The sequence below is a fragment of the Furipterus horrens genome, unplaced genomic scaffold (genome assembly GCF_987537825.1).
Source record: "Furipterus horrens unplaced genomic scaffold, mFurHor1.1.pri manual_scaffold_8, whole genome shotgun sequence".
In the NCBI taxonomy this organism is placed as follows: domain Eukaryota; kingdom Metazoa; phylum Chordata; class Mammalia; order Chiroptera; family Furipteridae; genus Furipterus; species Furipterus horrens.
Genome location: NW_028327178.1, coordinates 40,350,860 through 40,374,712, shown reverse-complemented (window position 1 = coordinate 40,374,712; position 23,853 = coordinate 40,350,860). Strand labels below are relative to the sequence as shown.

General features: G+C 44.2%; 1 protein-coding gene across 1 annotated transcript in view; it reads left to right on the top strand.

Annotated features, from left to right (window-relative positions):
- GREB1L (GREB1 like retinoic acid receptor coactivator) overlaps positions 1-23,853 on the top strand; it is a 289,176-nt gene that overhangs the window by 257,886 nt on the left and 7,437 nt on the right. The window contains exons 21-32 of the mRNA XM_090285750.1: positions 79-212; positions 3,056-3,395; positions 7,618-7,733; positions 8,439-8,683; positions 11,032-11,612; positions 11,812-11,914; positions 14,425-14,580; positions 14,866-15,005; positions 16,809-16,970; positions 17,104-17,308; positions 21,923-22,088; positions 23,062-23,289. Of these exons, the coding sequence (XP_090141876.1) occupies positions 79-212; positions 3,056-3,395; positions 7,618-7,733; positions 8,439-8,683; positions 11,032-11,612; positions 11,812-11,914; positions 14,425-14,580; positions 14,866-15,005; positions 16,809-16,970; positions 17,104-17,308; positions 21,923-22,088; positions 23,062-23,289 (2,576 nt within the window). The remainder of the gene's footprint in view (positions 1-78; positions 213-3,055; positions 3,396-7,617; positions 7,734-8,438; positions 8,684-11,031; positions 11,613-11,811; positions 11,915-14,424; positions 14,581-14,865; positions 15,006-16,808; positions 16,971-17,103; positions 17,309-21,922; positions 22,089-23,061; positions 23,290-23,853) is intronic.

Genomic DNA, 23,853 nt, shown 5'->3' with positions numbered 1-23,853 from the left:
TTACAGGGTTTCTCACCATAAAAAACAAGACACATTGTACCCTGTCCTCACTTGGTTTCGCTCTGTATTTTGAATCAGGAGGACATGAGCTGCGAGGGAAAGCTGTACTTTGGCTTGAATGAGTACAGTAAGTCTCTACAGTGGGGGATCACAAGCCCACTTCTGAGATGTGATGAGACTTTTGAAAAAATGGTGAACACGCTCTTGGAGAGGTAAATAAAATCTTCAACCTTTTCTTTAGCTGCACTTGCATATCTAAAGCAGCCAGAAGTCTTTTGTGTCAGTGCCACAGGGGATGTGCAATTGACAAGCAACAGCAGAATAAAAATAGCCTTTCCTAAGATGACCTTTTACTCATATGGGTTTTCAATGACCATCCAAGCCCAACAAAGGAAATCAGAGACTCACAGTGAGACTTAGAGCCACTTTTCGTGCCTTGAGTCATCTCCCAAGCATGCTTCATTGCTGCCACCCGGAGATTACACAGGCAGAGAGGGATTTGCTCATTGAAAACCATTCCTCCGAGGTCTGGCCTTCCCCACCATACGCCCCACACTTTTACATTTTTCCCTTTTTTTCTCCTCTCTTCACCACAGGCAAGTACCCTTAGATGACCTGGTAAAAGCTAAACTTGACTGTGGGACATTTGGAGTGTAGACTCAAGAAAATTAAGGAACAATCAGATTATTTAAGTGAGTTCAGTTCTTAGTACCCCTTCTCTAATCCCTGACCTTGGAAATTAAGGATCATGACTCTTCTGTCTCCTCTGCCTTCTTTTTATTCCCCAATTCCAGATCAAACTCTGGGAGAGTAAAGGGTTTTCCTATTTTCTCTTCTCTGATCTTGAATCATGGACTCAAAGAGTAGATAGAGGCATTAGAATTTACCTAACCTAATAGAAGTCCCCTCCTCCCCCGCCCTCCACAATGTTCTTTATGACCACCCAACGATGGGACAAGTGGCTCTTTTTGATGAGGCACATTCTAAGTTTTAGCAGCTCTAGTTCTTAAAACTTGCTCCAGTTGATCACAAGCCATCTATGTAACAATCTTCCCCGTAACTTGGCTAAGAAAAAAGAAATAAATAAAAAGGAGGGCAGGTGGATGCAGCCTGTCCAGCAAGTTAAAATGCTGTGTCAGGAAAAGGAGCAGGCTTAAAGCAGGGTTTTATTTTTTTTGCAGCTGCTGGATTTGAGAAGACTTAACTGACACTGTGACATTAATCCTTTCACAGCACATGTGATTGTAGATTTCCAAAATCAGCCCATGAGCTTTCCCTTTGTTTCCCACCCACCCAGTACATCTGCCAGCTTGGAGTATATCTTTTCTTCCAATAACATCATTCAGTTTCATAACTTGTATTTTAGCGGGTGATCCCATCAACTTACATTACAACTTTGGTAATACAAAACTACAATTGCAATTTAATACAGACATAACAGATTGGGAAAATATCCACTTCTATGTTTATGCTTCTTTCAGAGTGTGAGATCTAAATGCTTCTATATCAAAGTTACCATTTGTTCTAACTCTGGCTTTCCTGCATGGCCCAGCAAAAAACATCCAGCTTTAAATTGGATCATCTGGGCTTACTTCTTCCAACCCAGTCACCCAGTCTAATAATGACTATAATTTATTGAATACTTGAAGGGACTGACCCAGGATTGATGGAAGGATTTCTTCACTTTTCTCCAATCTACTAAATCCTTGCAATGTAAGAAGCCATTGTGAGAGACCTGAGTGAAATCTAGACCCGGCTGTGTCTCTGATGGTTGGACAAGCTTGGGCAAGTAGCTGAATTTCTCTGTGCCCCTTAACTCATTCTTTTTTTATGAGAAGGTGGAGTGGTCAGGGCCCAGGGCATCTGTGACCCTTTCAGGTTCTAAAGTACTTTAAAACCACACAAATCATTTGATTGCCCTAGTTGGTATTTGACCCTGGGTTTTTTTGTGCAAGGCCAGTGAACCACTTGTTTTACTTTAAATAGAATTATAAAGTAGAACAAAGGTGAAATCCTTCATTGGCCTACCCAGCTGCTAGGCAGCTCCATGTGCTACCAGCTGGCAACCAGAAAGAAAGTTCACATACTCCCACTCATTTTGCCAACACCTACTTTCTTGACCAGTTCCTCTTAATGCCTGCAAGTGGGTCCTCTTTGCCCATTTATAGTCATTTTATCAGCAGGCCTGGCTTTCTGAGGAATAGCACATAAATAAGAGATTTATTTTCTGCCTGTTCTGTACTTGTAGAAACTGCCAGTTTGAACAAAGAGATCCTCTTACCTGGCAATCCAGGCTGGTGGTGGGGGGCGGGGTGGTGGTGATGGATCAAAGGGCATTTGAGCAAAGCCAGGACACAGCCCTGCTCCTTGCCAGGCTCCCTTTACAGAGCAGGCACAGATGATAGGAGGCCACACCACTAGGGGATGCTGTTTCTCCAGTCAGCTCCAAGTTTCCAGCACCAAGGCACATTTCATGGGAAGACACAGCTACTGCTATCTGCGGGGCTAACCTCAAATTAGTAATAGTAATTACTCTTTTTATGTCTGATACTCTACAGACATGATATTAACGTCTCAATTTCCTTTAGTGCAATCATGAGTATAAGAGATAGTTGACAACATGCCACCATTCTAACTCAGTGCCATCAGAAAGTGGTTAGGATTCAGGGATAATCCATTATGACAACCTGACCAGACCAGTGCTTCTCAAAATTTAATGTGCATACAAATCACCTGGGAATCTTGTCAAGATGCAGATTCTGATACAGTACATGTGGGGTGGGAGACCTGGCATTTCTGACAATCTCAGGTGGTGCTGCTGCTGGTGCACAGACCATACTTGGAGAAGCTGGGGTCGCTAGACCGTCCCTAAACCTCTTTTACTTACTTGCCTATACTAACAGGTTCTGACTCAAAGGCATTGGAATCTCAACTTTTCCTTCTAGCGCTGTGGGCTCCAAGTTCAAGCCCACTACTGATCACTAACCCCTCCTGCCGTGGCTGGCCTGCGTTCTGGCAGGTAGCCCGCATGCTAGCCCCCTGTGTTCTGTTGAAGGTACCCCAGGCTGCACAGCATGGTTGTCCGCTGCTACCTTCTCATCCAGCAGTACTCGGAGGCTCTGATGGCTCTCACCACCATGGCGTCCCTTCGAGACCACAGCACACCAGAGACACTCAGCATGATGGATGACCTCATCAGCTCCCCAGGAAAAACCAAGAGTGGGAGGGGACACATGCTCATTATTAGGGTGCCCTCGGTGCAGCTGGCAATGTTAGCCAAAGAACAGCTGCAGGAGGTGCGCGACAAGCTGGGGCTGCAGTACCGCTTTGAGATCATCCTTGGGAACCCTGCCTCTGAACTCAGTGTCGCAACTCACTTTGTGGCGCGATTAAAGGTTAGCAATGGACAGATATTTCTCCTTCGAAATTCTGTGTGTTTCTGATTTCTAGGAATCCCACATAGGTGGCTCAGAGGCCTGAGTTTAACATGGTTTTGCACCTGTGTCAATCTGATCTTCATGACAATGTTAAGGCTAAGCTAAAGGACATGTTCACTTTCCTAGTTGGAACCAGTTTATTAATATTCTGTCAAGCTCCCCACCCCCGCCTTTTTAGCACATACATGCAGTTGGTCTTCCATGCTCTCCAACTGCAGGTGCAAATATGAGATGACCCAATTTGACCCCATGTTTATTGACCTTGTTCAAGATGCATCTAGCCCACGGCCATCTGTTTTCTCAGTTATAAAAAGGTAAGTTGCTCTCTCAGACCTCTGTGGGGTATGCCTCTAAGTATCATCAATTCACTAATTCTTTTCTGCCCATCTAGCCTGTCAGCTCATGTCAAGAGTCCGTAAAGTATTCTCTTTTATCTTCAGCACTCATGTAGAACTATTCCTCACCCTGTTGCATGGGAATTCTTCAAGTTTATTGTTTCTTTGAACCTGCTTTGATCCTCAGCCCCAAGGTTTGGGCTAGAGTGAGACTCTCCAAGGACCCTGCACAGGGACTTAGTGCATGAGCAAGCTCACTCTCCTCTGCACGGCCAGGGGATGCCTGCTTTTCCTAAGCACCTGCTGTTAGGCATGGGATCTGGGGGAGAATTCATAAATCAACTAAAAGCCTACTTTATGCTCTGATGCTATGACCTGCTCAGGTTTTTCTGGGAACTGTCATAATCTAGGGTGTCCTAGCCATTTAAAAGCATTTAATAAAATATTGCATACCTGTCAGTATGGCACTAATCTAGATATTATATGTCTGACTTATACCAACAATGGTATCTGTACCCTGCACACTAAAAACAGAACTAAATTGAGCTTACAGTTCTTATTATAAATTGAGTTTACAATTATGGGAAAAGAATCACGTAGTCTTGAGGGATTTGCATTTTCACACTGGGCTGCAGTTTCCCGCCTGCAAAATGAGAGAGTTGGACTGTAGGATCTCTAAAGGCTCTAATTTGGGGGTTATTATTTAGTGCTCACAAAGCATTTTGCAAATATAAACCTTCTTTTACATTCTATTAGCCAACCCAAATTGAATAATTCAAAATACAATGAAAATATCTTGTATTAGCTTGCTAAGCAACAGGAACAAATAAATCTAAAAATAGAAGCTCCTATATTTAGTGGAAATTCTAACATTTCTATTTCATATGTAGATATAATGTTCACAATTTTAAATTATAGTCGTGGACCACATTACAACAGAATTCCTAGGATGACTAACAAGTAGGAGTCCTAAAACTCTTCTTAGAGTAAAACTCATTAAGACATAGGTCTTGAGACCATATGAATGGTACTAATGATGAAGAACCTGGAAAGGCAAATCCCCCACACCTGTTGCAGGAAGATGGTTTTAAAGGATGTGAGGCTGCAGGATCTTCACTGGGTCTTGGCTGACACTGATCAAGTGTAGCTATTAATAAAGTGTTAGGTCACTTGTTCAGACAATTCAAAGGTGCCAATTACTAAGTATAAATCAGCATATACTAGTAATTTGCCCCTCCGGGCCATAGTTTGAAAGCCACAGTCAAGACCTGAGGCTCTGAACCTGGTTGTCAGCACCTCAGAATCATCTGCAGGGCCTATAGGTTGATTGGTCTACACATTTTCTGTTCCAAGAGCTGCCAGAATCAAAGGGGGTCTCAAAGCTGCTCTATCTCAGTTCATTCGAGTAGCTGCCGGGCACCAACCACATGAAAGATATTTCATATTTCCAAAACCACTGGATTACATTAATCCATCCTGTTGACACTCTATTTGTGTGGAAGTGAAAATATGAAATCCTGTTATGTTCACATGCTAAACTTAGCACTGCCACTTGCCAGGTGGTCTTGGCTTCCCCTATTGATTTCTAGGTTACCAATCTCCTTTGCCATTGTTGGGATGGCATGGCTGTGCCTTTCACCTCTAGCCTCAGTTAAAATCCAATGCCTCCTCTTCTATGAGATGGCCTTATTTTTGTGCTTTCCTCTAATTTTCTTTTTGCATTGTGGTTAACTTAGAAGTGATGACATGCACTTTGAAAGGATACAAGGTTTAAATCTAAATCAGTTCCTCCAGAAGGCCTGTGATGCTCCCTATTTTCCTTGAACTCAATGCTCACCTGTCTTCTGTGTTGTGTTAAATGTCCCTGCAGTGACATCATCCTGGGCATGGTCAGTGCACCTAAGAACTGCAGCCGTCATTCATCAGGAGTAGCAATATGACAGAAAAGCACTTTATAGTGGTTTGGCTAGCTCTGATTGGTCGAGAGTAAAAGCCAGATTTGTGTAATAAGCTTTTGAAAGTAAACCTTTTGTAGTAAAACCTAACAATCCGTTATCCCATCATCGTAACCTGACCTCATTATTCTTGGAGGAATCATGGCCTACAGATGGTTTCTGGGAGAAAAAATATGTTCAGGGAGAGCCCCAGTGTCAGGCATGGCATGAGTCCAGTGTGACAGCTGTAAGTAAAATGAGTGCTGTTTCCAGAATTATTTGCTTTAGATCAGGTAAAGTCACGGTTCCCTTTGACATGAAAATGTGTGAAAAACTGAATTTTCTTCTAATATTTTTTTAAAATCTTTTTGATAGATTGGTGTTCTAAGACATTGAAAGTCTCTCAAATTTGTCAACAGTTATGTAGATCCACTGATTTCCCTTTCGCATGCAAATATGTGATAAAAGAGTTGTCAACAAGGTTATGGTTCTTCCAGTTTTACAAATTATATACATTTTATTTGAATAATTGTGAATACACTTATTTCTCAAGACTGTTATTTCTAGACATCAACAAATTGTTAATCAGATCCTGTCACACTGGCCTGCGAACCAAAGGGTCGCAGGTTTGATTCCCAGTCAGGGCACATACCTGGGTTGCGGTCTGGATTCCCAGTTTGGTGTGTGTGAGAGGCAACCACACATTGATGTTTCCCTCCTTCTCTTTCTCCCTCTCTTTCTCCCTTCCTTCCCCTCTCTCTAAAAATAAATAAATAAAATAATTTAAAAAGTAATTTAAAATGAAATAGCATACCTCATGAAAAAAAATGCTGTCATTTCTTGCTTGTTAGATTTCTTTTGATCCCATGCTGTGTTTAGCAAAGAAGATGCCAGTCTATTTTAAAATAAAATTGCATGCATTACTTAACACCTCACTTCTTAGTCATTATTCTCCAAAGCATTATGAGAAATGTCAGTTCATTTCTTATAACTCGTGCCAAAAAGCTGATATAAAGCATAGGTAGATGCTACATAATTTTTAAATAGTAGAAACCGCTTTGACTACTTAAGAGATGGTCTATTTTTTCTGCACTAAATTAGCAGAATCTATAAGATCTTTTCACTTTTGAACACCTTTCAGGTTGGTGAGATTTTTTTCATTTCATTGAAATAGCTCTACTTTCAAGATTGGCATTCCACTTAGTAAAGATAAACATGTAGGTATGTGTATATCTGTGTTGCTATATATGAGAAGTTGATACTTAATAGTCTTTGTGAAATCATGAGCTAATTGCTTTACTCTTCTAAAGGAGCGACAGGTTTTTTTCTTAGCCCAAATTTGGTTCTACTTTTAGCCTCCTTGAGAAAGACTTTTTGGGGCCATAAGCCAGTTGTTATTTGTCCATTAGTTTGAAAGTCAATAAAGGGAGAAAGGAAAAATAACCATCAGGGGTGGCTAACTTCATGATTTTCTTGGTGAAAATGTCTGTTTTCATGGAGTTTGAGATTCTTTTATTAGTCATTCACAACTGAAACTTTCTTTCAATCAGTCTCAACAGTCTGTTTATTATATGAAGAATGTATATTTAAGAGCCTTGAATCAGGTGGTTTAAGCAGGTGTTTAGCTGTAAGGCTTATGGGCTATTTCACATTGCTTCTTTGGCTTGTGTGGCTAATGCATGACATATACCAAGATCACCTGTTTTATCCTGTTCAGATAAAACTAAAGGCCACATTCTTCTAAAGCATTTTGTGTGTGCTTTTTAGTAGCAACTAAAATATGTAAACACACTTATTGGCAGTCATTTGGAAGCACAAATGTGTATTAGAAAGTCTGGACCTAGAAATATTTAAAAAGGTAGACACTTAAATAAGGGGTTTTAATTATATCATATGGGTCCCTTTCTACAGACTTGGAGAGGAAATGAGCCAGAAGAATGGGTCCCTCGGACATACCAAGATTTAGAAGGTCTGCCTTGTATTGTGATATTAACTGGCAAAGATCCTCTTGGAGAAACCTTTCCCAGGTACAATGTGAATAATTAGTCCTCATTTTTTTATTAGTTGCCCAGCTGAGCTGATGGCTAACACTTGGCTGATGCTTAACTTTAACATCATCTTCATTTGGCATGTGGGAAGATAATTTTTTTTCTGGGATATAAGAAATATAGCCTTCCTTGACTCCTTCTTTATTACTTTTCAGAGATCACCTAGCAATTTTGGGAATGAAAGATAGCCACAGATGGGAAATGTTTATTCATTAAAGCAGGGCAGCCAGAGAGGCAGAGAGGAAAAGCATCTATCCAAAACCAGGGTTTATTTTATTTTATTTTATTATTTTTGGTGAAGACTTTTTGCCTGCTGTTCCCAATCCCTTCAAGGATCTAAGGCCTGCAGATTGGAAGACAACAATAGCAATAATAATAGCATTAATTGACTGTTTATTGTGTCAGATGTCACCATAAATACCTTACATGTGTCCTGCCATTCATTGTTTACAGCAACTGTGTTAGCCAGGAACTGTTATTCTATTTTATACTTGGATAAAATGAAGTGACTAGGGCGAGGTCATAACAGCTAGGAGGTGACAGAGCTAAGGCTTAAATCAAGCACTACCTGGCACAGAAACCCATGATTTTAACTGCTGAGCTACAGACCAGCTGTCCAGGCATACACCAACACCGCATGCACGGCCAGATGGACTCACCAAAAACATCATTACTTTCGCGCAGGTCTTTGAAGTACTGTGACCTCCGGTTAATTGATTCAAGCTATTTAACTCGCACAGCCCTGGAGCAGGAGGTGGGTCTGGCGTGCTGCTATGTCTCAAAAGAGGTCATCCGGGGGTCCACTGTTGCCCTAGACCTTAGCGGGAAGGAGCAAGAGAGAGTCACTGTGAGTGAGAATGACTCTGATGAGCTGCTGATCGATCTGGAGAGGCCCCAGAGCAACAGTAGTGCCGTCACCGGAACCTCGGGTCAGTACTCTTTTCTCTTTTGAGGGATAAGGGACAGGAGTGAGGAGGTGGGTAGGCATGTGGAAGGCAGAGGCATCTACTGACACCCCTTAAGGCTGTCAGAGGAGCCTTTGGAGACTCAGGCACCAGGTCCAGACCTCAGTTCCCTGGGACAATACTTAGAAAGCATGACTGTTGAACAGCCACAAAATACTTCTCTGGGTAAAGATTTAATGAAGAGCTTAGTAAAAGGCTAAATATAGTAAATGAATATTTATCAACCTTAGTTTACGTATTTCCCCTAGTCTCTCCTACCCTAATCATCTCATAGATATTGTGCACCTGATATTTGCACAGAGGCCCTCTCTTCCTTCCAGATCCTGAAGCTGCAAGTTTGTGTTAGTTGGGTTAGTACCTGGCACAAAGTGTTTGTTTGAGTGGATGGATGGATGGATGGATGGCTTCTCTTAATATTTAATAGCAAATGTTTGTATCCCAAAGGCTTCTCTGGAGCCACTGGCTGGCTATGAGGATCCACAAGGCAGCCTGCCATCCTCTATTGCAGCGTTACTGTATGGCCTATGACAGTGCTCCACGGGCATTTTCTTCTGATCAAGTGTATTACAGCAGATGATGCAGCAGTACTTGAATTTGTTTCTGACTATAAAGTAATAAAGCTTAACAGAGAAAACTTGGGGAATGTAACAAATATAGAGAGGACAGTAGAAGTGAAAAGCCCCTACCAGAGGTAACCGCCAATCCCATTCCTTCCATCCCACATTTCCCTTCAGTCACTATGACACAGATGTGCAACACACAAAGATTTCATGACGGAAGCAGCACTGGTCTCTCTGTTCCTTCTGTCAGCCCTTGTTAGGTGGCTCCCTGTAGGAACTGAAGAGGCCGTTATTGGTGGGGTTTTCTGTCTTTTGACAGTTGTCCTCAGCCTGGAAGAGCATGAGGGCCATCCTCAGGCAGGGATCGGGGCTGGGTCTCCCTGCCCACCACTACAGACTCCCCAGGTTTCTCTCTGAGACCAAGTCAGAATAAAGGCGAGAGGTTCAGAGGATAGGAAAGGGTGACAGATGAGAGGAGGAATGTCCCATCTAGAAGCTTTGGGACACCAGCATCAGTGAGGGAGAGGCAAGGAGGAGAGGGGACTTCATCTTCCTTCCTGTGGCTCTTTAAGCAGACCCCCTCCTGTCCCTGACTGTTGGAACTGCCCCCACCGGCTCACATAGTCTTGGCCTTGCTCTGATGAACTCACACAAAGGTCATGGTTTGCCCTCTGCTATTGAGAGTTTCTTTCCTTTCAGGGACAGCCCTATGTGCAGGCTATGTTCACACCACTGATCACACACTGCCTAGCTGTGGGCTGGCTCCGAGGATCCTCAGAGAGGCTCACTGCTAAAAGTACACAGGCATATAGACTCTGAGGTCAGCGCTGTGAGGGAAAGACACAAAAGTCAGATGAGCAAGTGGAGTGACTTGGTTTCAATAACCTCCAGTTACTGGCTATTCATCTAAAATCTCCCAAACTTGAGATTTGACTTCATGCCTGGGAAGCATCAATCTGAGCCCAGAGAGGGCCTTCAGTCCTGAATGTAATGAGCTTTTGGTTTGTCCTCAAACCAAAGAGTGGCTGCCCTGTTAGGGGGGAAACACATCTGCAACGAATTGGCCAAATGTGCAGGGTGCTCTGGGCGAGAGCAGCTCCTCACTGGGAACATACCTCATGCTGGTTTGGGTGTCCATAGCAGTGGCCACAGCCTAGGGGTCACCCACAGCCCTGGGGGTCACCCAGAGCCTGGGAGTCACCCACAGCCAGCAGTGTGAGGTCCCAGATCAAACCGCAGAAGGTGGCGAGTGCCCCTTGAGCAGGACTTGAGTGTGGAGCCTGTAGTGGTCAGGGTTCTGCAGTGAGTCAGATGGCATAGCCAGTGAGATAACTGAGAAAGGGTTAATAATGGAAGTGTTTACAGAGACGTGGTACAGTTAACCCCAGGGTGCCCTGAGCACGCTGGGCCTGAAGAAGCCAGAGGAGCTGGTGTGACACGTACCACAGCCCTCATAGAGAAAGGCATCCTACCCTGGTGACCATGCAGGGGGGGACCTGAGGAACAAATACCCGGTTTCCTGCTAGTGTCTCCCATTGGCCAATCCCACCCTGGCCCAGCAGGCAGGGCGGCGGGGAGAGGCATGGAGAGGGAGGGCAAAGGGCAGCTTTCTGGCATAGTTTCTGGAACTGGTGCACAGAACCTACCTAGTTTCCTGGCCTTTCCCTCCTTCCCAGAGGTGCCAGGAGCCCGAGGAGCACACCTTGGCATTGGTAACAGGGTGGGTACAGGGTAGACTCTGCCCTTTTTCAGGCTCCGTCATGGAGAATGGGGTGAGCTCTTCCAGCACCGTGGACAAGTCCCAGAAGCAGTCCCTTACCCCCAGCTTCCAGAGCCCAACCAACAGCATGGGGCTGGAGGAAGGGGTCTTCACAGGCACAGGGGCAGCTGGGGAGACCCTGAAGCAGGAGTGTGATTCCCTGGGCTCCCAGATGGCAAGCAGCACCACCTCCAAGCCTTCGTCGTCATCCTCCTTGTCATCGGGTCCCCGGGCCCTCCCGTGGCCCTGTGGGCCTGTCCGAGGTTGCAGGGGCCTGCATGCTGCCCTGCCTCCAGTAGTGATCCTATCAAAAGCAGCCTACAGCCTCCTGGGCTCCCAGAGGGCAGGCAAGCTGCCGTCCTCCTCATCCCTGCTGCCGCACGCCGACGTGGCCTGGGTGAGCTCCCTGCGGCCGCTGCTGCACAAGGACATGAGCAGCGAGGAGCAGTCCCTCTACTACAGGCAGTGGACCACGGCTCGGCAGCACCACGCCGACTACGGCAACCAGCCGGACCCCGCCTCGGGCGCCTGGGCCTGCCACCCCCGACGGCTGCTGCTGACTGGGCCCCCGCAGGTAGGGCTGGGGTAGGCCCTGTCCTGGGGGTCCCCAAAAAGGAAAGAAGCCAGGGAAGCTCTGGTGGGTGAGAGGGTGTGGGGCGGGACCCGAAACAATGAGGACCTCACTCAGGGCTGTCAGAGCAGGAGACATGGAAGAGCTCAGGTATGAAATCTCTTTTCCTTCCCTCTGTCCCCAATTAAAATACTTCCACCAGGTGGGAAAGACTGGCTCCTATTTGCAGTTCCTCAGGATCCTCTTCCGCATGCTCATCAGGCTCCTGGAAGTGGACGTGTATGATGAGAGTGAAATCAACACAGGTGAGACTGAACCTGGGCGAGGCAGGGGCAAGACGTGGGAAATGAAACGCCAAATCCAGGGTTTTCTTTGCCTTCCGGGATTTTTGCAACACCCAGTGTGCAGGGTTCCTGTGCGGTGAAGGGTGACATGCCAGCAGGTGGGTGGAAGTAAACTGTGGATGTGTTCTTTCCTCTTGAGGTCTGGAGTGCAGTCTTCCCCATCTTTTGGCCTCCCCCTTCTCAGGGTACAGCCAGACCTGGGCAAAAAAGGCATTTTATGAAGCCTGTTCGGTGGATTAATTGCTTAGATGGTGAAATCATTCAGGTTTAAAATTCAGTTGCGGTGCTGCTCTTAATGGTCTGGGGCACATTTCACGTTCTGGTACTAGGCCCTTGCTCATGAGTGAGAATATCTTCTCTGTTAACCGCAGGCTCTTAAGTGAAGACATACGGATTTTACTCTCATGAAATGAAAACTTGTAGGTGCAGAAGAGAATGCTGAGCCATAAACAAACTCCTTCACGTTTGCAGTGACATGCGGGGCTAGTTGTGCCTCATGGGGCTGTGAGGCTGGGCTTCAGGAAGATCAGCTCCAGCCCTCCTCGTCCTCTCTCCCTTCCCGTCCCTTCCCGAGCTGTCACTGGTGAGACAGTCCCACTCAGCAGCCCATCCAGCACAGCCACAGAGTGGGTGTGAGCAAGGATCAGCCAGCATTAGTTCTGTGGCTAAGGACAGTGTGGCCTCAAATCTATGGCTTCACGTCTCAGAACAACTCTCTGTGCCAGAGGGAAACAGGGCGGAAGCGGGGGGGCAGAGTAGAGGTAAACAGAGGCAATCGGGTCAAGCCTGAAGCATTTCCTCTCAGACTGGCCTTGGAGATCTCACCGCACTTGCTTTTCCTGAACAGCTGCCCTGTTCTGTGACACACCGAAGGACTAAGTCCAGAGCAAGACTAGGAAAAGTCAGCCATATTTAATAATTTTAAATCACTTTTGGCCCTATTTCTATTGTTTACCAGTTCATACATATGGTTCCACACTCACAGTCCCGTCCTCCCATCCACAGTGAAAGCAGCGACGTGAGCCAGTCAGAGGGAGAGCCTTGGCCTCAAAACACCCTTGGCTGCCTGGAGGGGGCTGGGACCAAGAGGGCAAAAGCACAGCCAAGCGGACCAGGAGTGAGGGACCCTCCATCCGCTGACTTTCCCACAATGCCCTTCTCTGGCACCACACAGAGTAGTCCCTTTCCTTTTCTCCTCAGAGCCCATGACAGTGTTCATGGGTCTGAATCTGTGCCGTGGGCTGTGAGTGACAGCCCATGAGAGGCAAGCCTAGACTCTATAGTGAGAAGTTCTGTGAGTTAGGCCTTATTCCATCTCCCTCATTTCAGTGCGATGAATGTGATGGTGCTCTGGGGAGGCACAGCAGCACCTTTTTTAAACGCCAGAAAAAGTTTTAGCTTTTAAATAAAATGTGCTCTGGCTGGTGTGGCTCAGTAGACTGAGCACCAACCTGCTGACTGAAAGGTTGTGGGTTTGATTCCCAGTCAGGGCTAGCCTGTGTTGCAGGCCAGGTCCCCAGTTGAGGGGTGTGCGAGAGGCAACTGATCGGTATTTCTCTCTCTCTTTCTCCCTCCCACCTCTCTAAAAATAAATATTTAACATAAATAAATGCAAACATCAGCTCAGGGACATAAAAATAAACAGTACTGTGTCAAAAAGGCAAGAGCTGTACTTGTAGTATTTAGGCTTTTTTTTAAAAGTGTCTTCCTTTTTCTCTTGGAAAGCTGTCAGGTTTTTTGAGCTTACAAATTTAAATAATAACAATAAACATCATCTGTTGCATACCTGCCCGCTGCCTGCCACTGCCTGAGCACTTTAAACTCACCATCTAGATCCCTCACAACAATCAGGGAACCCTGAGACTTAAGGGTGGTGCCTGTGGGTGGGAGTGAGTAGCATGGAGCAGACCCTGAATTCAAACCCAGGGCTACTGGCTCACAACCTTGCCTGCATATCGGATCTCAGGAGCTTTAAACACCCCGACAGGTGCTTGGTACTGAAGGCAATGGGAGGAGATGTTGCCCAAGGACAGGGAGTTTTAAAGCTTCCCAAGATTCCAATAGGAAGCAGACTTTGGGGGTCTGGCTCAGCATATCCCTAAAGTCTCATAGGCTGTCAGTGTCTGAAACCCCCACAATTAAAACTCTAAGAACTCAGATCATCCCAAATTAAACAAGCTTTTAGGGCAATTTGAGGAGCTCAGGTGGGAGACTAGTTGATCTCATAGAAGTGGAAGTTTGTGGCCTGGGTATGTAGAGGCTAATGCTGGGGGCCAGGGAGGGCAAGCATCCCTCGCAGGGTATGAAGGGACAGCTCTGGATCCCTCCACCCTGGGACATGGGAGCTCATTTTCCAGAAATGCCTTTATCCCCTCATCTGAGCTTTATTTTTCATAAAACCTCTGTCCCTGACACTTGGGAGGGAGGTGAGTCCATCTGCCTGCTAAGCACGTTCCTTCTCCTTGTCCTAGATCACAGTGAAAGCAGCGCAGTGAGCCTGTCAGAGGGTGGGCCCTGGCCTGACGTGGAAAGCTTCAGTAAAATGCCCTTTGACGTCAGTGTGCATGATCCCAAGTACAGCCTGATGAGCCTGGTGTACACAGAGAAGCTGGCAGGTCTCAAACAAGGTCAGTGCACGCAGAGCCGGGCTTCCTCCTCTGAAGGTCAAGGGGAACCTAAATTGGAGCAGGAGGCCTGGGGCAGTTTAGTCATGCAGGGCATCCGAAGTAATTCTCTGCTCTACTTTTCTCTTCTCTTACACACATGCATGTCACCTTTTAATTTCCATACCTCCTCTCAGAGTGTAAATGACAGAATTTTTGGAAAAACCCTTTCAGGGAGTCAGGGACTTCCTCCCAGGTGTAGGGGCATCATGCCTCTCCTGGGAAGGTGTTCTGCCTCTTTGTACACAGAAGCAATAAAGGAATCCAAAGCTGAAGAGCCTGGGAAGCGAGAAACTGTATCCATGATGCTGACCAAGTATGCGGCCTACAACACCTTCCACCACTGCGAGCAGTGCCACCAGTACATGGACTTCACCTCTGCCGTCCAGGTGCAGCCCTTTGCCATTGCTGCTCTTCCCCACAAGACTTTGTATTGTATGTAAGGGATGAAAAGGAAGACTCCCGGTTTCAGGCCCTAGACAAAGAATAGCTTATTCATGAGATGGAGCCACTCATTTGTGAACAAGATGCATGAAGCAATTAACATTACTTTGAGCTTTTTAGGGTTGTAGAGGATGGGGAGAGGGAAAGAAACTGGGTTTTAGTGTCTTTGATGAAGTCACTTCATCAAAATGGTTACATGTGTCAGAGAATAGCTGAGACCTGGAAAAAAACTGATTCTGAAACAAACTGGATATTATATTTAGTGAAATCCCCTTTGGGTTGTTGATGAAAATGGTGCTTTATCTAACAAATTCATAGGATGTGCCCTGTAAGCTGTAAACAAGCTGTTGATTTGCACCAGCCTAGTCGTGTCCTTACTGTAGCATGGGGTGGTTTTGACTACTAGGCATACCAAGGAGTCAATGTTTGCTCTTTTATTTAGAAAGAACTGAAAGGTTTGGAACAGAGAAGGTGAGCCGGTATTGCATAGTATTTGACTTGTTTTCCACCAGAGCATCTTTAGGCACAAATGATGGGAAAGGTAGCAAATGAGAGTAGTATCCAGTGCCTATTTGGGAGATAAGTTTTGTGTTGTCTTCCCCAGTTTATCCTCTGGATTTTTATTATTTGGCTCTTAACACCTTCCTCCAGGCTATGCTGCTGGGTGTCCCCAAACTCGCTTCTGTTCTCAAGAATCGTTTTCCCCCAGGGAACTAGCAGGGATAGGTATTGCAGTGCTGGATTGACCGCTCTGCCCTTCTGATACAAGTTCCCTTTCAGACCCCATTTGCTTACTTGGTGTCACTGAAAACTTTTGATGGGCTAGTTTGAAATCAGCCCACTATGCTTTACAGAATTGAAGATTCAGTCCCCTGATCTATAAATCATAGACTTTTAGAAATTTTATTTATTGAAAACCTTCTACTTATATAGGTTCTATGTGATTATAGTCCTCACTTAGTGTATTCTCACATTTGTGAGGTAGAGTGAACTAGAATTTAAGGGAAGAGTTATAATATTGTTTTTCTATGAAATGTAATATTTAGGTTAAAACTCCTGGGAAACCTACCTGGATTCTAGTTGCTGCTGAAAATTGATGCTGTCCTTTCATTGAGCAAAGCATTGTCTGAACTGTAAAGCACGTAAGGCCTTGATGCAGTTCTTCACTGAGATGAGTTACTGAAAGTGTGTGAACTTGCCAGCAATTTAAAAAATAGGTTAGATTTGGCTTTGGTGAGTCAAATGGTTTCTCCTGGAAGCCAAACTTCTAGGCTCAATGACTATTCAAACCTCTTCAGCTTGCACTATGGGCCACAGAGATATTTTAATTATATCAGTCCTAATATTGTACTTAGAAAAATAATATTCATTTGACCTGACCCCCATAGAGAAGTGTTTCCCCCCTAGAACTAGGCACCTTTAGAAAGGTTTATAGAGCAGGACTTCCATAGATATACTTAACCTGTGCATAAAACTGAGCAGTAGTGGTTCTAAGAACATGAGGATCGCAAAGAGCGCCAAGCCACCCACAGAGAGGCTGGGTAGGGGGAAGATGCTTGGCTCTCGTGTCAGCGGCAGCTAGTAAAGGATGAAGTGTTTGCCTTTCCAGCCCTTCTCATGTTGCACACACAGCAGGTCCTGTGGCAGGCATAACTAGTTTGCCTCTCTTAATAATAACCTTAACAAGTGGCCTGGAAGTTCGCAAACCCTGAGCTTACATTCCTCCCCTTTCTTCTTTGCAAATGTAGGTGCCTGACTCTACCCTTCATGCATTCACGTTCTCCTCCTCTATGCTGGGAGAAGAGGTGCAGCTCTATTTCATCATTCCCAAATCCAAAGAGAGTTACTTTGTCTTCAGCAAGCAAGGCAAACACCTGGAGAGCATGCGGCTGCCCCTGGTCTCAGACAAGGTGGGTGCTCGTGTCTGGACACAAGGACTTGCAGACCCTAGGGACCCTATCAGTTCTCTAACCTTCTTACACCTAAGGGTTTTAATTTTCCTTTTTGGTCTCTGGTTTTTGTTTTTGTTTTTTCTTTGAACAGAACTTGAATGCAGTCAAGAGTCCTATTTTCACTCCTTCCAGTGGTCGCCACGAGCATGGACTCCTAAACCTTTTTCATGCCATGGAGGGCATCAGCCACCTGCATCTCCTAGTGGTCAAAGAATACGAGATGCCGCTGTATCGCAAGTACTGGCCCAACCACATCATGCTGGTGCTTCCTGGCATGTTCAATAATGCAGGCGTGGGTAAGTCCACTCTGCCCCCAGGGTAGGGAGAATCGCTGAAAGATAGACCAAGCTCCACTCTCTGGTTTCAAACTTTCAAAGGTTTCCCTGCCTCTGGAAAGTGCCCTGTCCTCCTGGGTTTTGACTCCTCTTTAACTGTTTATTTTTCCTTTATCTGCAGTTTTGCAGAACTTTTAACTATTAGTAACTAACAAAGTCACTGGTATATTGAGGCCCAGGAAGGGCTTGAAGTGTAAATGCTCCTGGGCTGGGCACTCTGGCAGCAGAAATGTAACAGTGTGGAGGATGGTCAGAGCAGAAGAGGTAATATTCACTCCGGGCTAGTGGCATCTGGAGGGGTCTCTGAGATATCACTCGTTGGCAGCCGTCCGTCTCGAGAGACGATGGTGTAGCTTCTTAAGAGTCTATCTGCACCGCCGAGAATGGCTGTGCAGTCCGACTCGGGAGTGACACGGTATCTGTCTCCTCCCGTGTTGAATCGACATCTTGTGATGACGCTGGAGTGTCCTCTCCAGTGAAGCTGAAGCTACAGAGCCTGGGCAGGGTGATATGGAGGGTCTGCTGTTGCCCATACAGCAGACCCCCCCTCTCTTCGCAGCTGAAGGGTCCAAGGGAAAGACGGAGTCAATACAGCTTGGCTTCAGGTGCGCCGCAGGAGTTGCCGGTGTTGACTACAACGTCAAACCGCCTTAGGGACTCCGGCTCCGGATTTTCTGTCGGGGTTTACTCCCTTAGCCTTTCCCCTGAAGAGGTATGCCGCAAGGCAGCGGTGGTTTTTTGGAGTCAGAGTTTTCCTTCTCTGATGTGCCCTGACTGGAAGATCGAACCAGCGACACTTAGCTCGCAGGCCGAAGCTCAATCACACTAATCATTGTTTTTATCATTGCAAGTGTTTCTTTCTTTCTTTTTTTAAATACTGCTAATCATTTTAAAGGCACATGGCAAGTTCTAGGGGGTTCTATCCAATGGGCAATTGAAGCATCATTACTGCCTGTGGCAGTCATCACAGAAGTGCCTGGAGTAAGTCTTTCCTGCTTTTCCCCACAAGGTTTAAGAGCAATGGGCTGATTCCTGCAATGGGAGCGCATCTGGTTGCTGAGTGTGTGACAGTGCTGTGGGAGGCCCTCAGGATATGTGGGGCTCCTTCCTCTGCCTTCTTCAGGCAGGAAAGCTCCAACTGGATTGGTGGTTTAGAGCAGTACTGTCCAGTCACTTCTTGTATTGGAGTTCTTAACTCTTTTTCCTACTCTCTTCTGTGGGTGTCTGACTCAGTGCGGGGTGTCAGAAGGGGAGGATGGAGAGCTGCTAAAGGACACTTCAGAGGGAAGTAAGAACATCCAGCCCAGAGCTGGAGTGAACAGCAGAGGAGACCCAGGAATTTCCCTCGTGTCTCCAGGGTCCTTCTCTCCAGGTCCTTGCACTTGCCCTTCCCTTCTTACTTCTCTTCTGTCCGTGCCTCTTTCTGTTCACCTCTCTCCTTTCCTTTGGAAATCTCATTTCTTGGTCTCCCTTCCACCCCTTTTCATGTCCTTAAACCTTAACCTTACTGTGAGATTAAAGTATTTTTAAAAGCTGGTTTATTATTTTGATGCAATTGTATTTTTTGTTTATCACTTCATATCAAGTGAATTAAGACTTTTACATATTTCTGGCCCTTTATCCTCCCCCAAACCACATATCCCCAAACTAAAACCTTTTTTTTTTTAATGAATATGACTCTCAAATTACCCCCTTCTGTGCCTTACTGACCTTTAGGTGAAAAAGTTTCCTCACCCTAGATCTGCCTGAACTTTGTTTAGTGCCAGTTTTGCCATTTTTGAAAATTTGGGGACAGAGAAGCCAACATATATTCAAATGAAATAAATACAAATTACTTTTTAAATATTTCACTTGTGGTAACAAACACATACTTTAAAATTGACCAGCTGAGCCATTTTTAAGTGTACAGGTCAGCAGTGTTTGGTATATTCACATTGTTGTGCAACCAATCTCCAGAACGCTGTCCTTATTGGCAAAACTGAGTCTCAGTACCATTAATTCCTTTTTAAGGCTGAATAATATTCCATTGTATGTCTACACATTTTCTTTACGCATTCATCCATCAATGAACATGGGTGTACAAATATCTTTTTAAGACACTGTTTTCAATTATTTTGGATATACCCAGAAGTGGAATTGTTGAATCACATACTGAAATTCCATTTTTAAGTTTTTGAGGAATTAGTGTACTGTTTTCCATAATGGCTGTACAATTTTACATTCCTACCAACAGTGCAAAATAATTCCAGTTTTTCCATGTCCTTACCAACACTTTTTTGATAACAGCCATTCTAATGGAGCAAGGTGGATCTTACTGTGATGTGATTTGCATCTCCCCAATGATTAGTGATGTCATGTATCTTTTCATGTGTGCTTTGGCCATTTGTGTATTTTATTTGGAGAATCTATTCAAATGCTTTGCCAATTTTTTAATCAGGTTGATTTTTTTGTTGTTGACTTATTGTTCTTTATATATTCTGAATATTAATGCCTCATCATATATATGGTTTGTAAATATTTTCTCCCAATTTGTAGGTTGCCTTTTCACAGTTGTACCCTTTGCACAGAAGTTTCAAATTTTTATGTCATGTTTTTTTCTTTTTTTCTTTTGCTGCCTGTGCTTTTGGTGCCATACTCAAGAAATTGTTGCCAAATCCAATGTCATCAAGATTTTCCTCTGTTTTCTTCTAAGAGTTTTATAGTTTTGGCTCTTGCCGTTAGATCTTTGACCCACTTTTTTTTATATAGTGTGAAGTAAGGCTCCACCTTCATTCTTTTGCATGTGGATATCTAGCTCTCCCAAAATCATTTGACCATGTATGCAAGAGTATATTGCTGGGCTCAGTATTTTTATTCTCTTTGTCTATGTCTGTCTTTATGCCACTACCACATTGCTTTGATTACCATGGTTTTGTAGTAAATTTGAAATCAGCCAAGAGACCTCCAACTTTGTTCATTTTCAAAGTTGTTTTGGCTATTCAGGGTCCCTTGAGATTCCATATAAATTTAAAGATGGCCTTTTCTATTTCTGAAAAAAGGAATTGTTGAGACTTTGATAGGGATTGTATTAAATCTGTAGATTAATTTGGGTAATATTGACATCTTAACAATATTATGTCTTCCAATCCATGAACGTAGGATGTCTTTCCATTTATTTTCATCTTAATTAATTTCTTTCTGCAATGTTAAATGGTAAACATTTATTTTAATAATCTAATTCTTTTTGATACTATTATAAATGGAATTTTCTTAATTTCCCTTTTATATTACTCATTGTTATAGAAACACAACTGGCTTTTGAGGCTGACTCACTTTACTTCTAACAGCTTTGTGTGTGTGTGGTATCTTTAGGGTTTTCTACATACAAGATCATGTTGCCTGCAAACAAAGGTACTTTTACTTCTTCCTTTCTAACTTGGATACCTTTTATTTCTTTTTGCCTAATTGCTCTAGCAGTGATTTCCAGGACCATGTTAAATGGTAGTGATAATGGTGGGCATCCTTGTCTTATTCTTGATCTTGGAGGAAAAGCTTTCAGTCTTTCACCACTGAGTATAATGTTACCTGTGGGCTTTTTGTATATGATCCTTACTGTATGTTGAGAATGCAAACTATTACATCCATGCTCTTTGAAGATAGATTTTCTTAAATCCTATTACCCTTGATCTATTCTAACTGTTTTCCTGGCTCCTCCATAGACTTAGTAGTTTTATTAGCCTCTTTATTTCATTATCCACAATTTGTTTTCATTTTAGGGTGGCCCACTCATAAAATTTGACTAATGCCTAGTGATAATCATCTTAATTACTAACAGTCATTGAGTACTTAGCACATGGGAGGCACTATCCCACACTGTCAGTGAAGTAGATGCCCTCCCTCATTGTCATTTTACAGGTGGAGAAGCCAAGGCACAAGTGTCACAGCTCAACAGTGCTGGAACCAGGATTCAAATCTAGGCAGCTTGGCTCGTCTTTTCTATTATTCACTATACCACACAGCCTCTTGCACCACCACCACCCCCAAAAAGAAAAGAAAGAAAAAGAAAGAAAAAAAAAAAGGCAGATTTAGAAAAAGAATGCCAGTGTCCAGAATCATCTTCAGAGAAGATGCTGTTACCAATTTCCTAAAGGGGACACCTTAGTGTAAATGGCACACCCACTTATTGCAGCCCTGGCTACTTCCTAGTACAGGATATGTGAGATGCTGCTTCTGAGACTGAGATAGCTTCCTATCATGGCTCTAAGGAACTAACAGTAACCAGTTTCCTGCATGTAGAATCCTTCATCCTATCAGGGAAACTGGATTCTTGCAGTATTCCTCAAAGTGTAGTTCATGAATCATCTGTATCATCAAAAACATCTCTGATTTCTGTCCCCTCATCATATCTACTCAAGTGAATCTCTGGTGAAAGACTTCCTCCCGATACTTATCTACACTAAAGTTTGCTCTGAATGCTTAGCGGACCCTGACCTACGCTGGTGCCATGTGAACAGGTGTGCCTGTGTAGAGAGAGGGTGGAGCTGTCTGTGGGGCTGCGGCCGGGTCTGCGTGCAGCTGTGGATTGTTGCCTTCCAGGTGCTGCCAGATTTCTCATTAAGGAGCTATCATATCACAACCTGGAACTGGAGAGGAACCGTCTGGAAGAACTGGGAATTAAACGCCAATGTGTCTGGCCTTTCATCGTTGTGATGGATGACTCATGTGTCCTGTGGAACATTCACAGTATTCAGGAGCAGAGCAGGTAGTGGTACTTTCCAAGCAGTTCCAGGGGAGTGTGACACATGCTTTGGGTAAGACACTTCCTGGGCTGCAGTTATGCATGGAAGCAGATGAGAGGTATAGCTTTCCAGAGCAGAAAGATCTTCCATGAGACCACCCTCCCTAGCATGCTTTTTTGTTTGTTTGCTTGTTTAATTTTGACATTTAGTATGCCATTAAATTTCTGGACCATTTCTATGTCATGGTTTGGTTAGCTATAAAAGTCTGTGGAGAATATGGTTTATTTAGAAAGTCCACTGGCTTCTAAATCAGGAAACCTGCTTTTTAGCCCAGCTCTGCTATGTTATCTGGATGAAAAGGAAAAGTGATTTCAACTGTCTCAATTCCATCACCTGTAAAATTATGGCTGGACCAAAATCAGTGGTTTTCCTCCTGGGGCAGTGGTGAGGGGATCAATGAGAACCAGGGAATACTAAAACTAGAAAAGTCCAAAACTAGAAATGCCCCCAAAATGTCAATAACACCCTCACTGAAACATTGAGCCAGATCCCTAGGCCCTTCCAACTCAAACACTGTGATTTTGTGTCCTTATTTTTCCACTGTGGATTTGAAGCCAGCAAAGTTCTCAAATATTTCTTTGTTATACCATAATTACCAGAACTAGGAAGTCTACTTTATACTTCTAACCTCTGGCTGCCTCTCTTTGGTAACTCCCTGTTCATTATCCAGTTTGAAACAAGGGCTGGATTTCTTTCCCAGCCTTGAAGTGATGAGCCCAAACCCCAGCCCCAGCAGGCAGCTTCCTGAAGTTAGCAGTGTTTGCAGCAAGAAAACTGAGCCTGAAACAGTCCTCCATTCCACGCTAATAGAAAGTAAAGGAGCTAATCATATCTTACAGATAGTAATACTGTCTAGTAGTGCTGGCCCTTCATAAATGGCCCTATCTTCAGTAATATTTATTGATATCTTATATCAACTACCTTTACATTTCATAGCCAGCCCACTGAAGCAAGAGTTTCCAGTAAGAATGTGTCCTTGAAGAGTGTCTTACAGCACATTGAAGCAACACCTAAAATCATCCACTATGCCATCCTGGGTATACAGAAATGGAGCAGCAAGCTGACCTTCCAGAGTCTGAAGGCCCCATTCTCTAGGTGCCATGTGCACGACTTCATTCTCCTCAACATAGACTTGACTCAGAATGTGCAGTATGACTTCAACAGGTAAGTCAAACCTCCTGGGGGTGAGTAATCCTAGTCATTTTTCTGCCCAGCTCTACCCTCTGTGATGTTTTTTATTCCTGTTTCTGTGTTTAATTGAAAACTGAGAATCTCTTTATATGGACAAAGAGAAAGTAGGAGATATCACAAGCCCCAAAGTGTCCCTTCATCATCCTTCAAACTAACTCAAATCTTAAAAGGTGTTACAATATAAAGTGCTTAGGAAACATATTTTGGTAAACTCATTATTTAACAAAAACTAAAAAAGGGACAAAAATTGTTGAATCAACACCAATCAGTGAGTGGACCCATAAACTCACTGAACGTTAATTCTTCATTCACCCTCAAAACTCAGAAGGTAATCACTTTTGCCAAATGTTAGTAAGACCCTGAGGAGAAAAACCAGTGAATGGGAATGAGCAAGCTCACCTAGGCCTTGTCTCTTGAGTAAATTATGTCCATATCCTAGAATACGAAACAGCCAAGCAAAGAAATGCTAGGGACCATAAAGTTCCTCCTGTGTCAACTCCCAACCTTGTAGCTACTAGAATATTCTGTAGCTGTTTC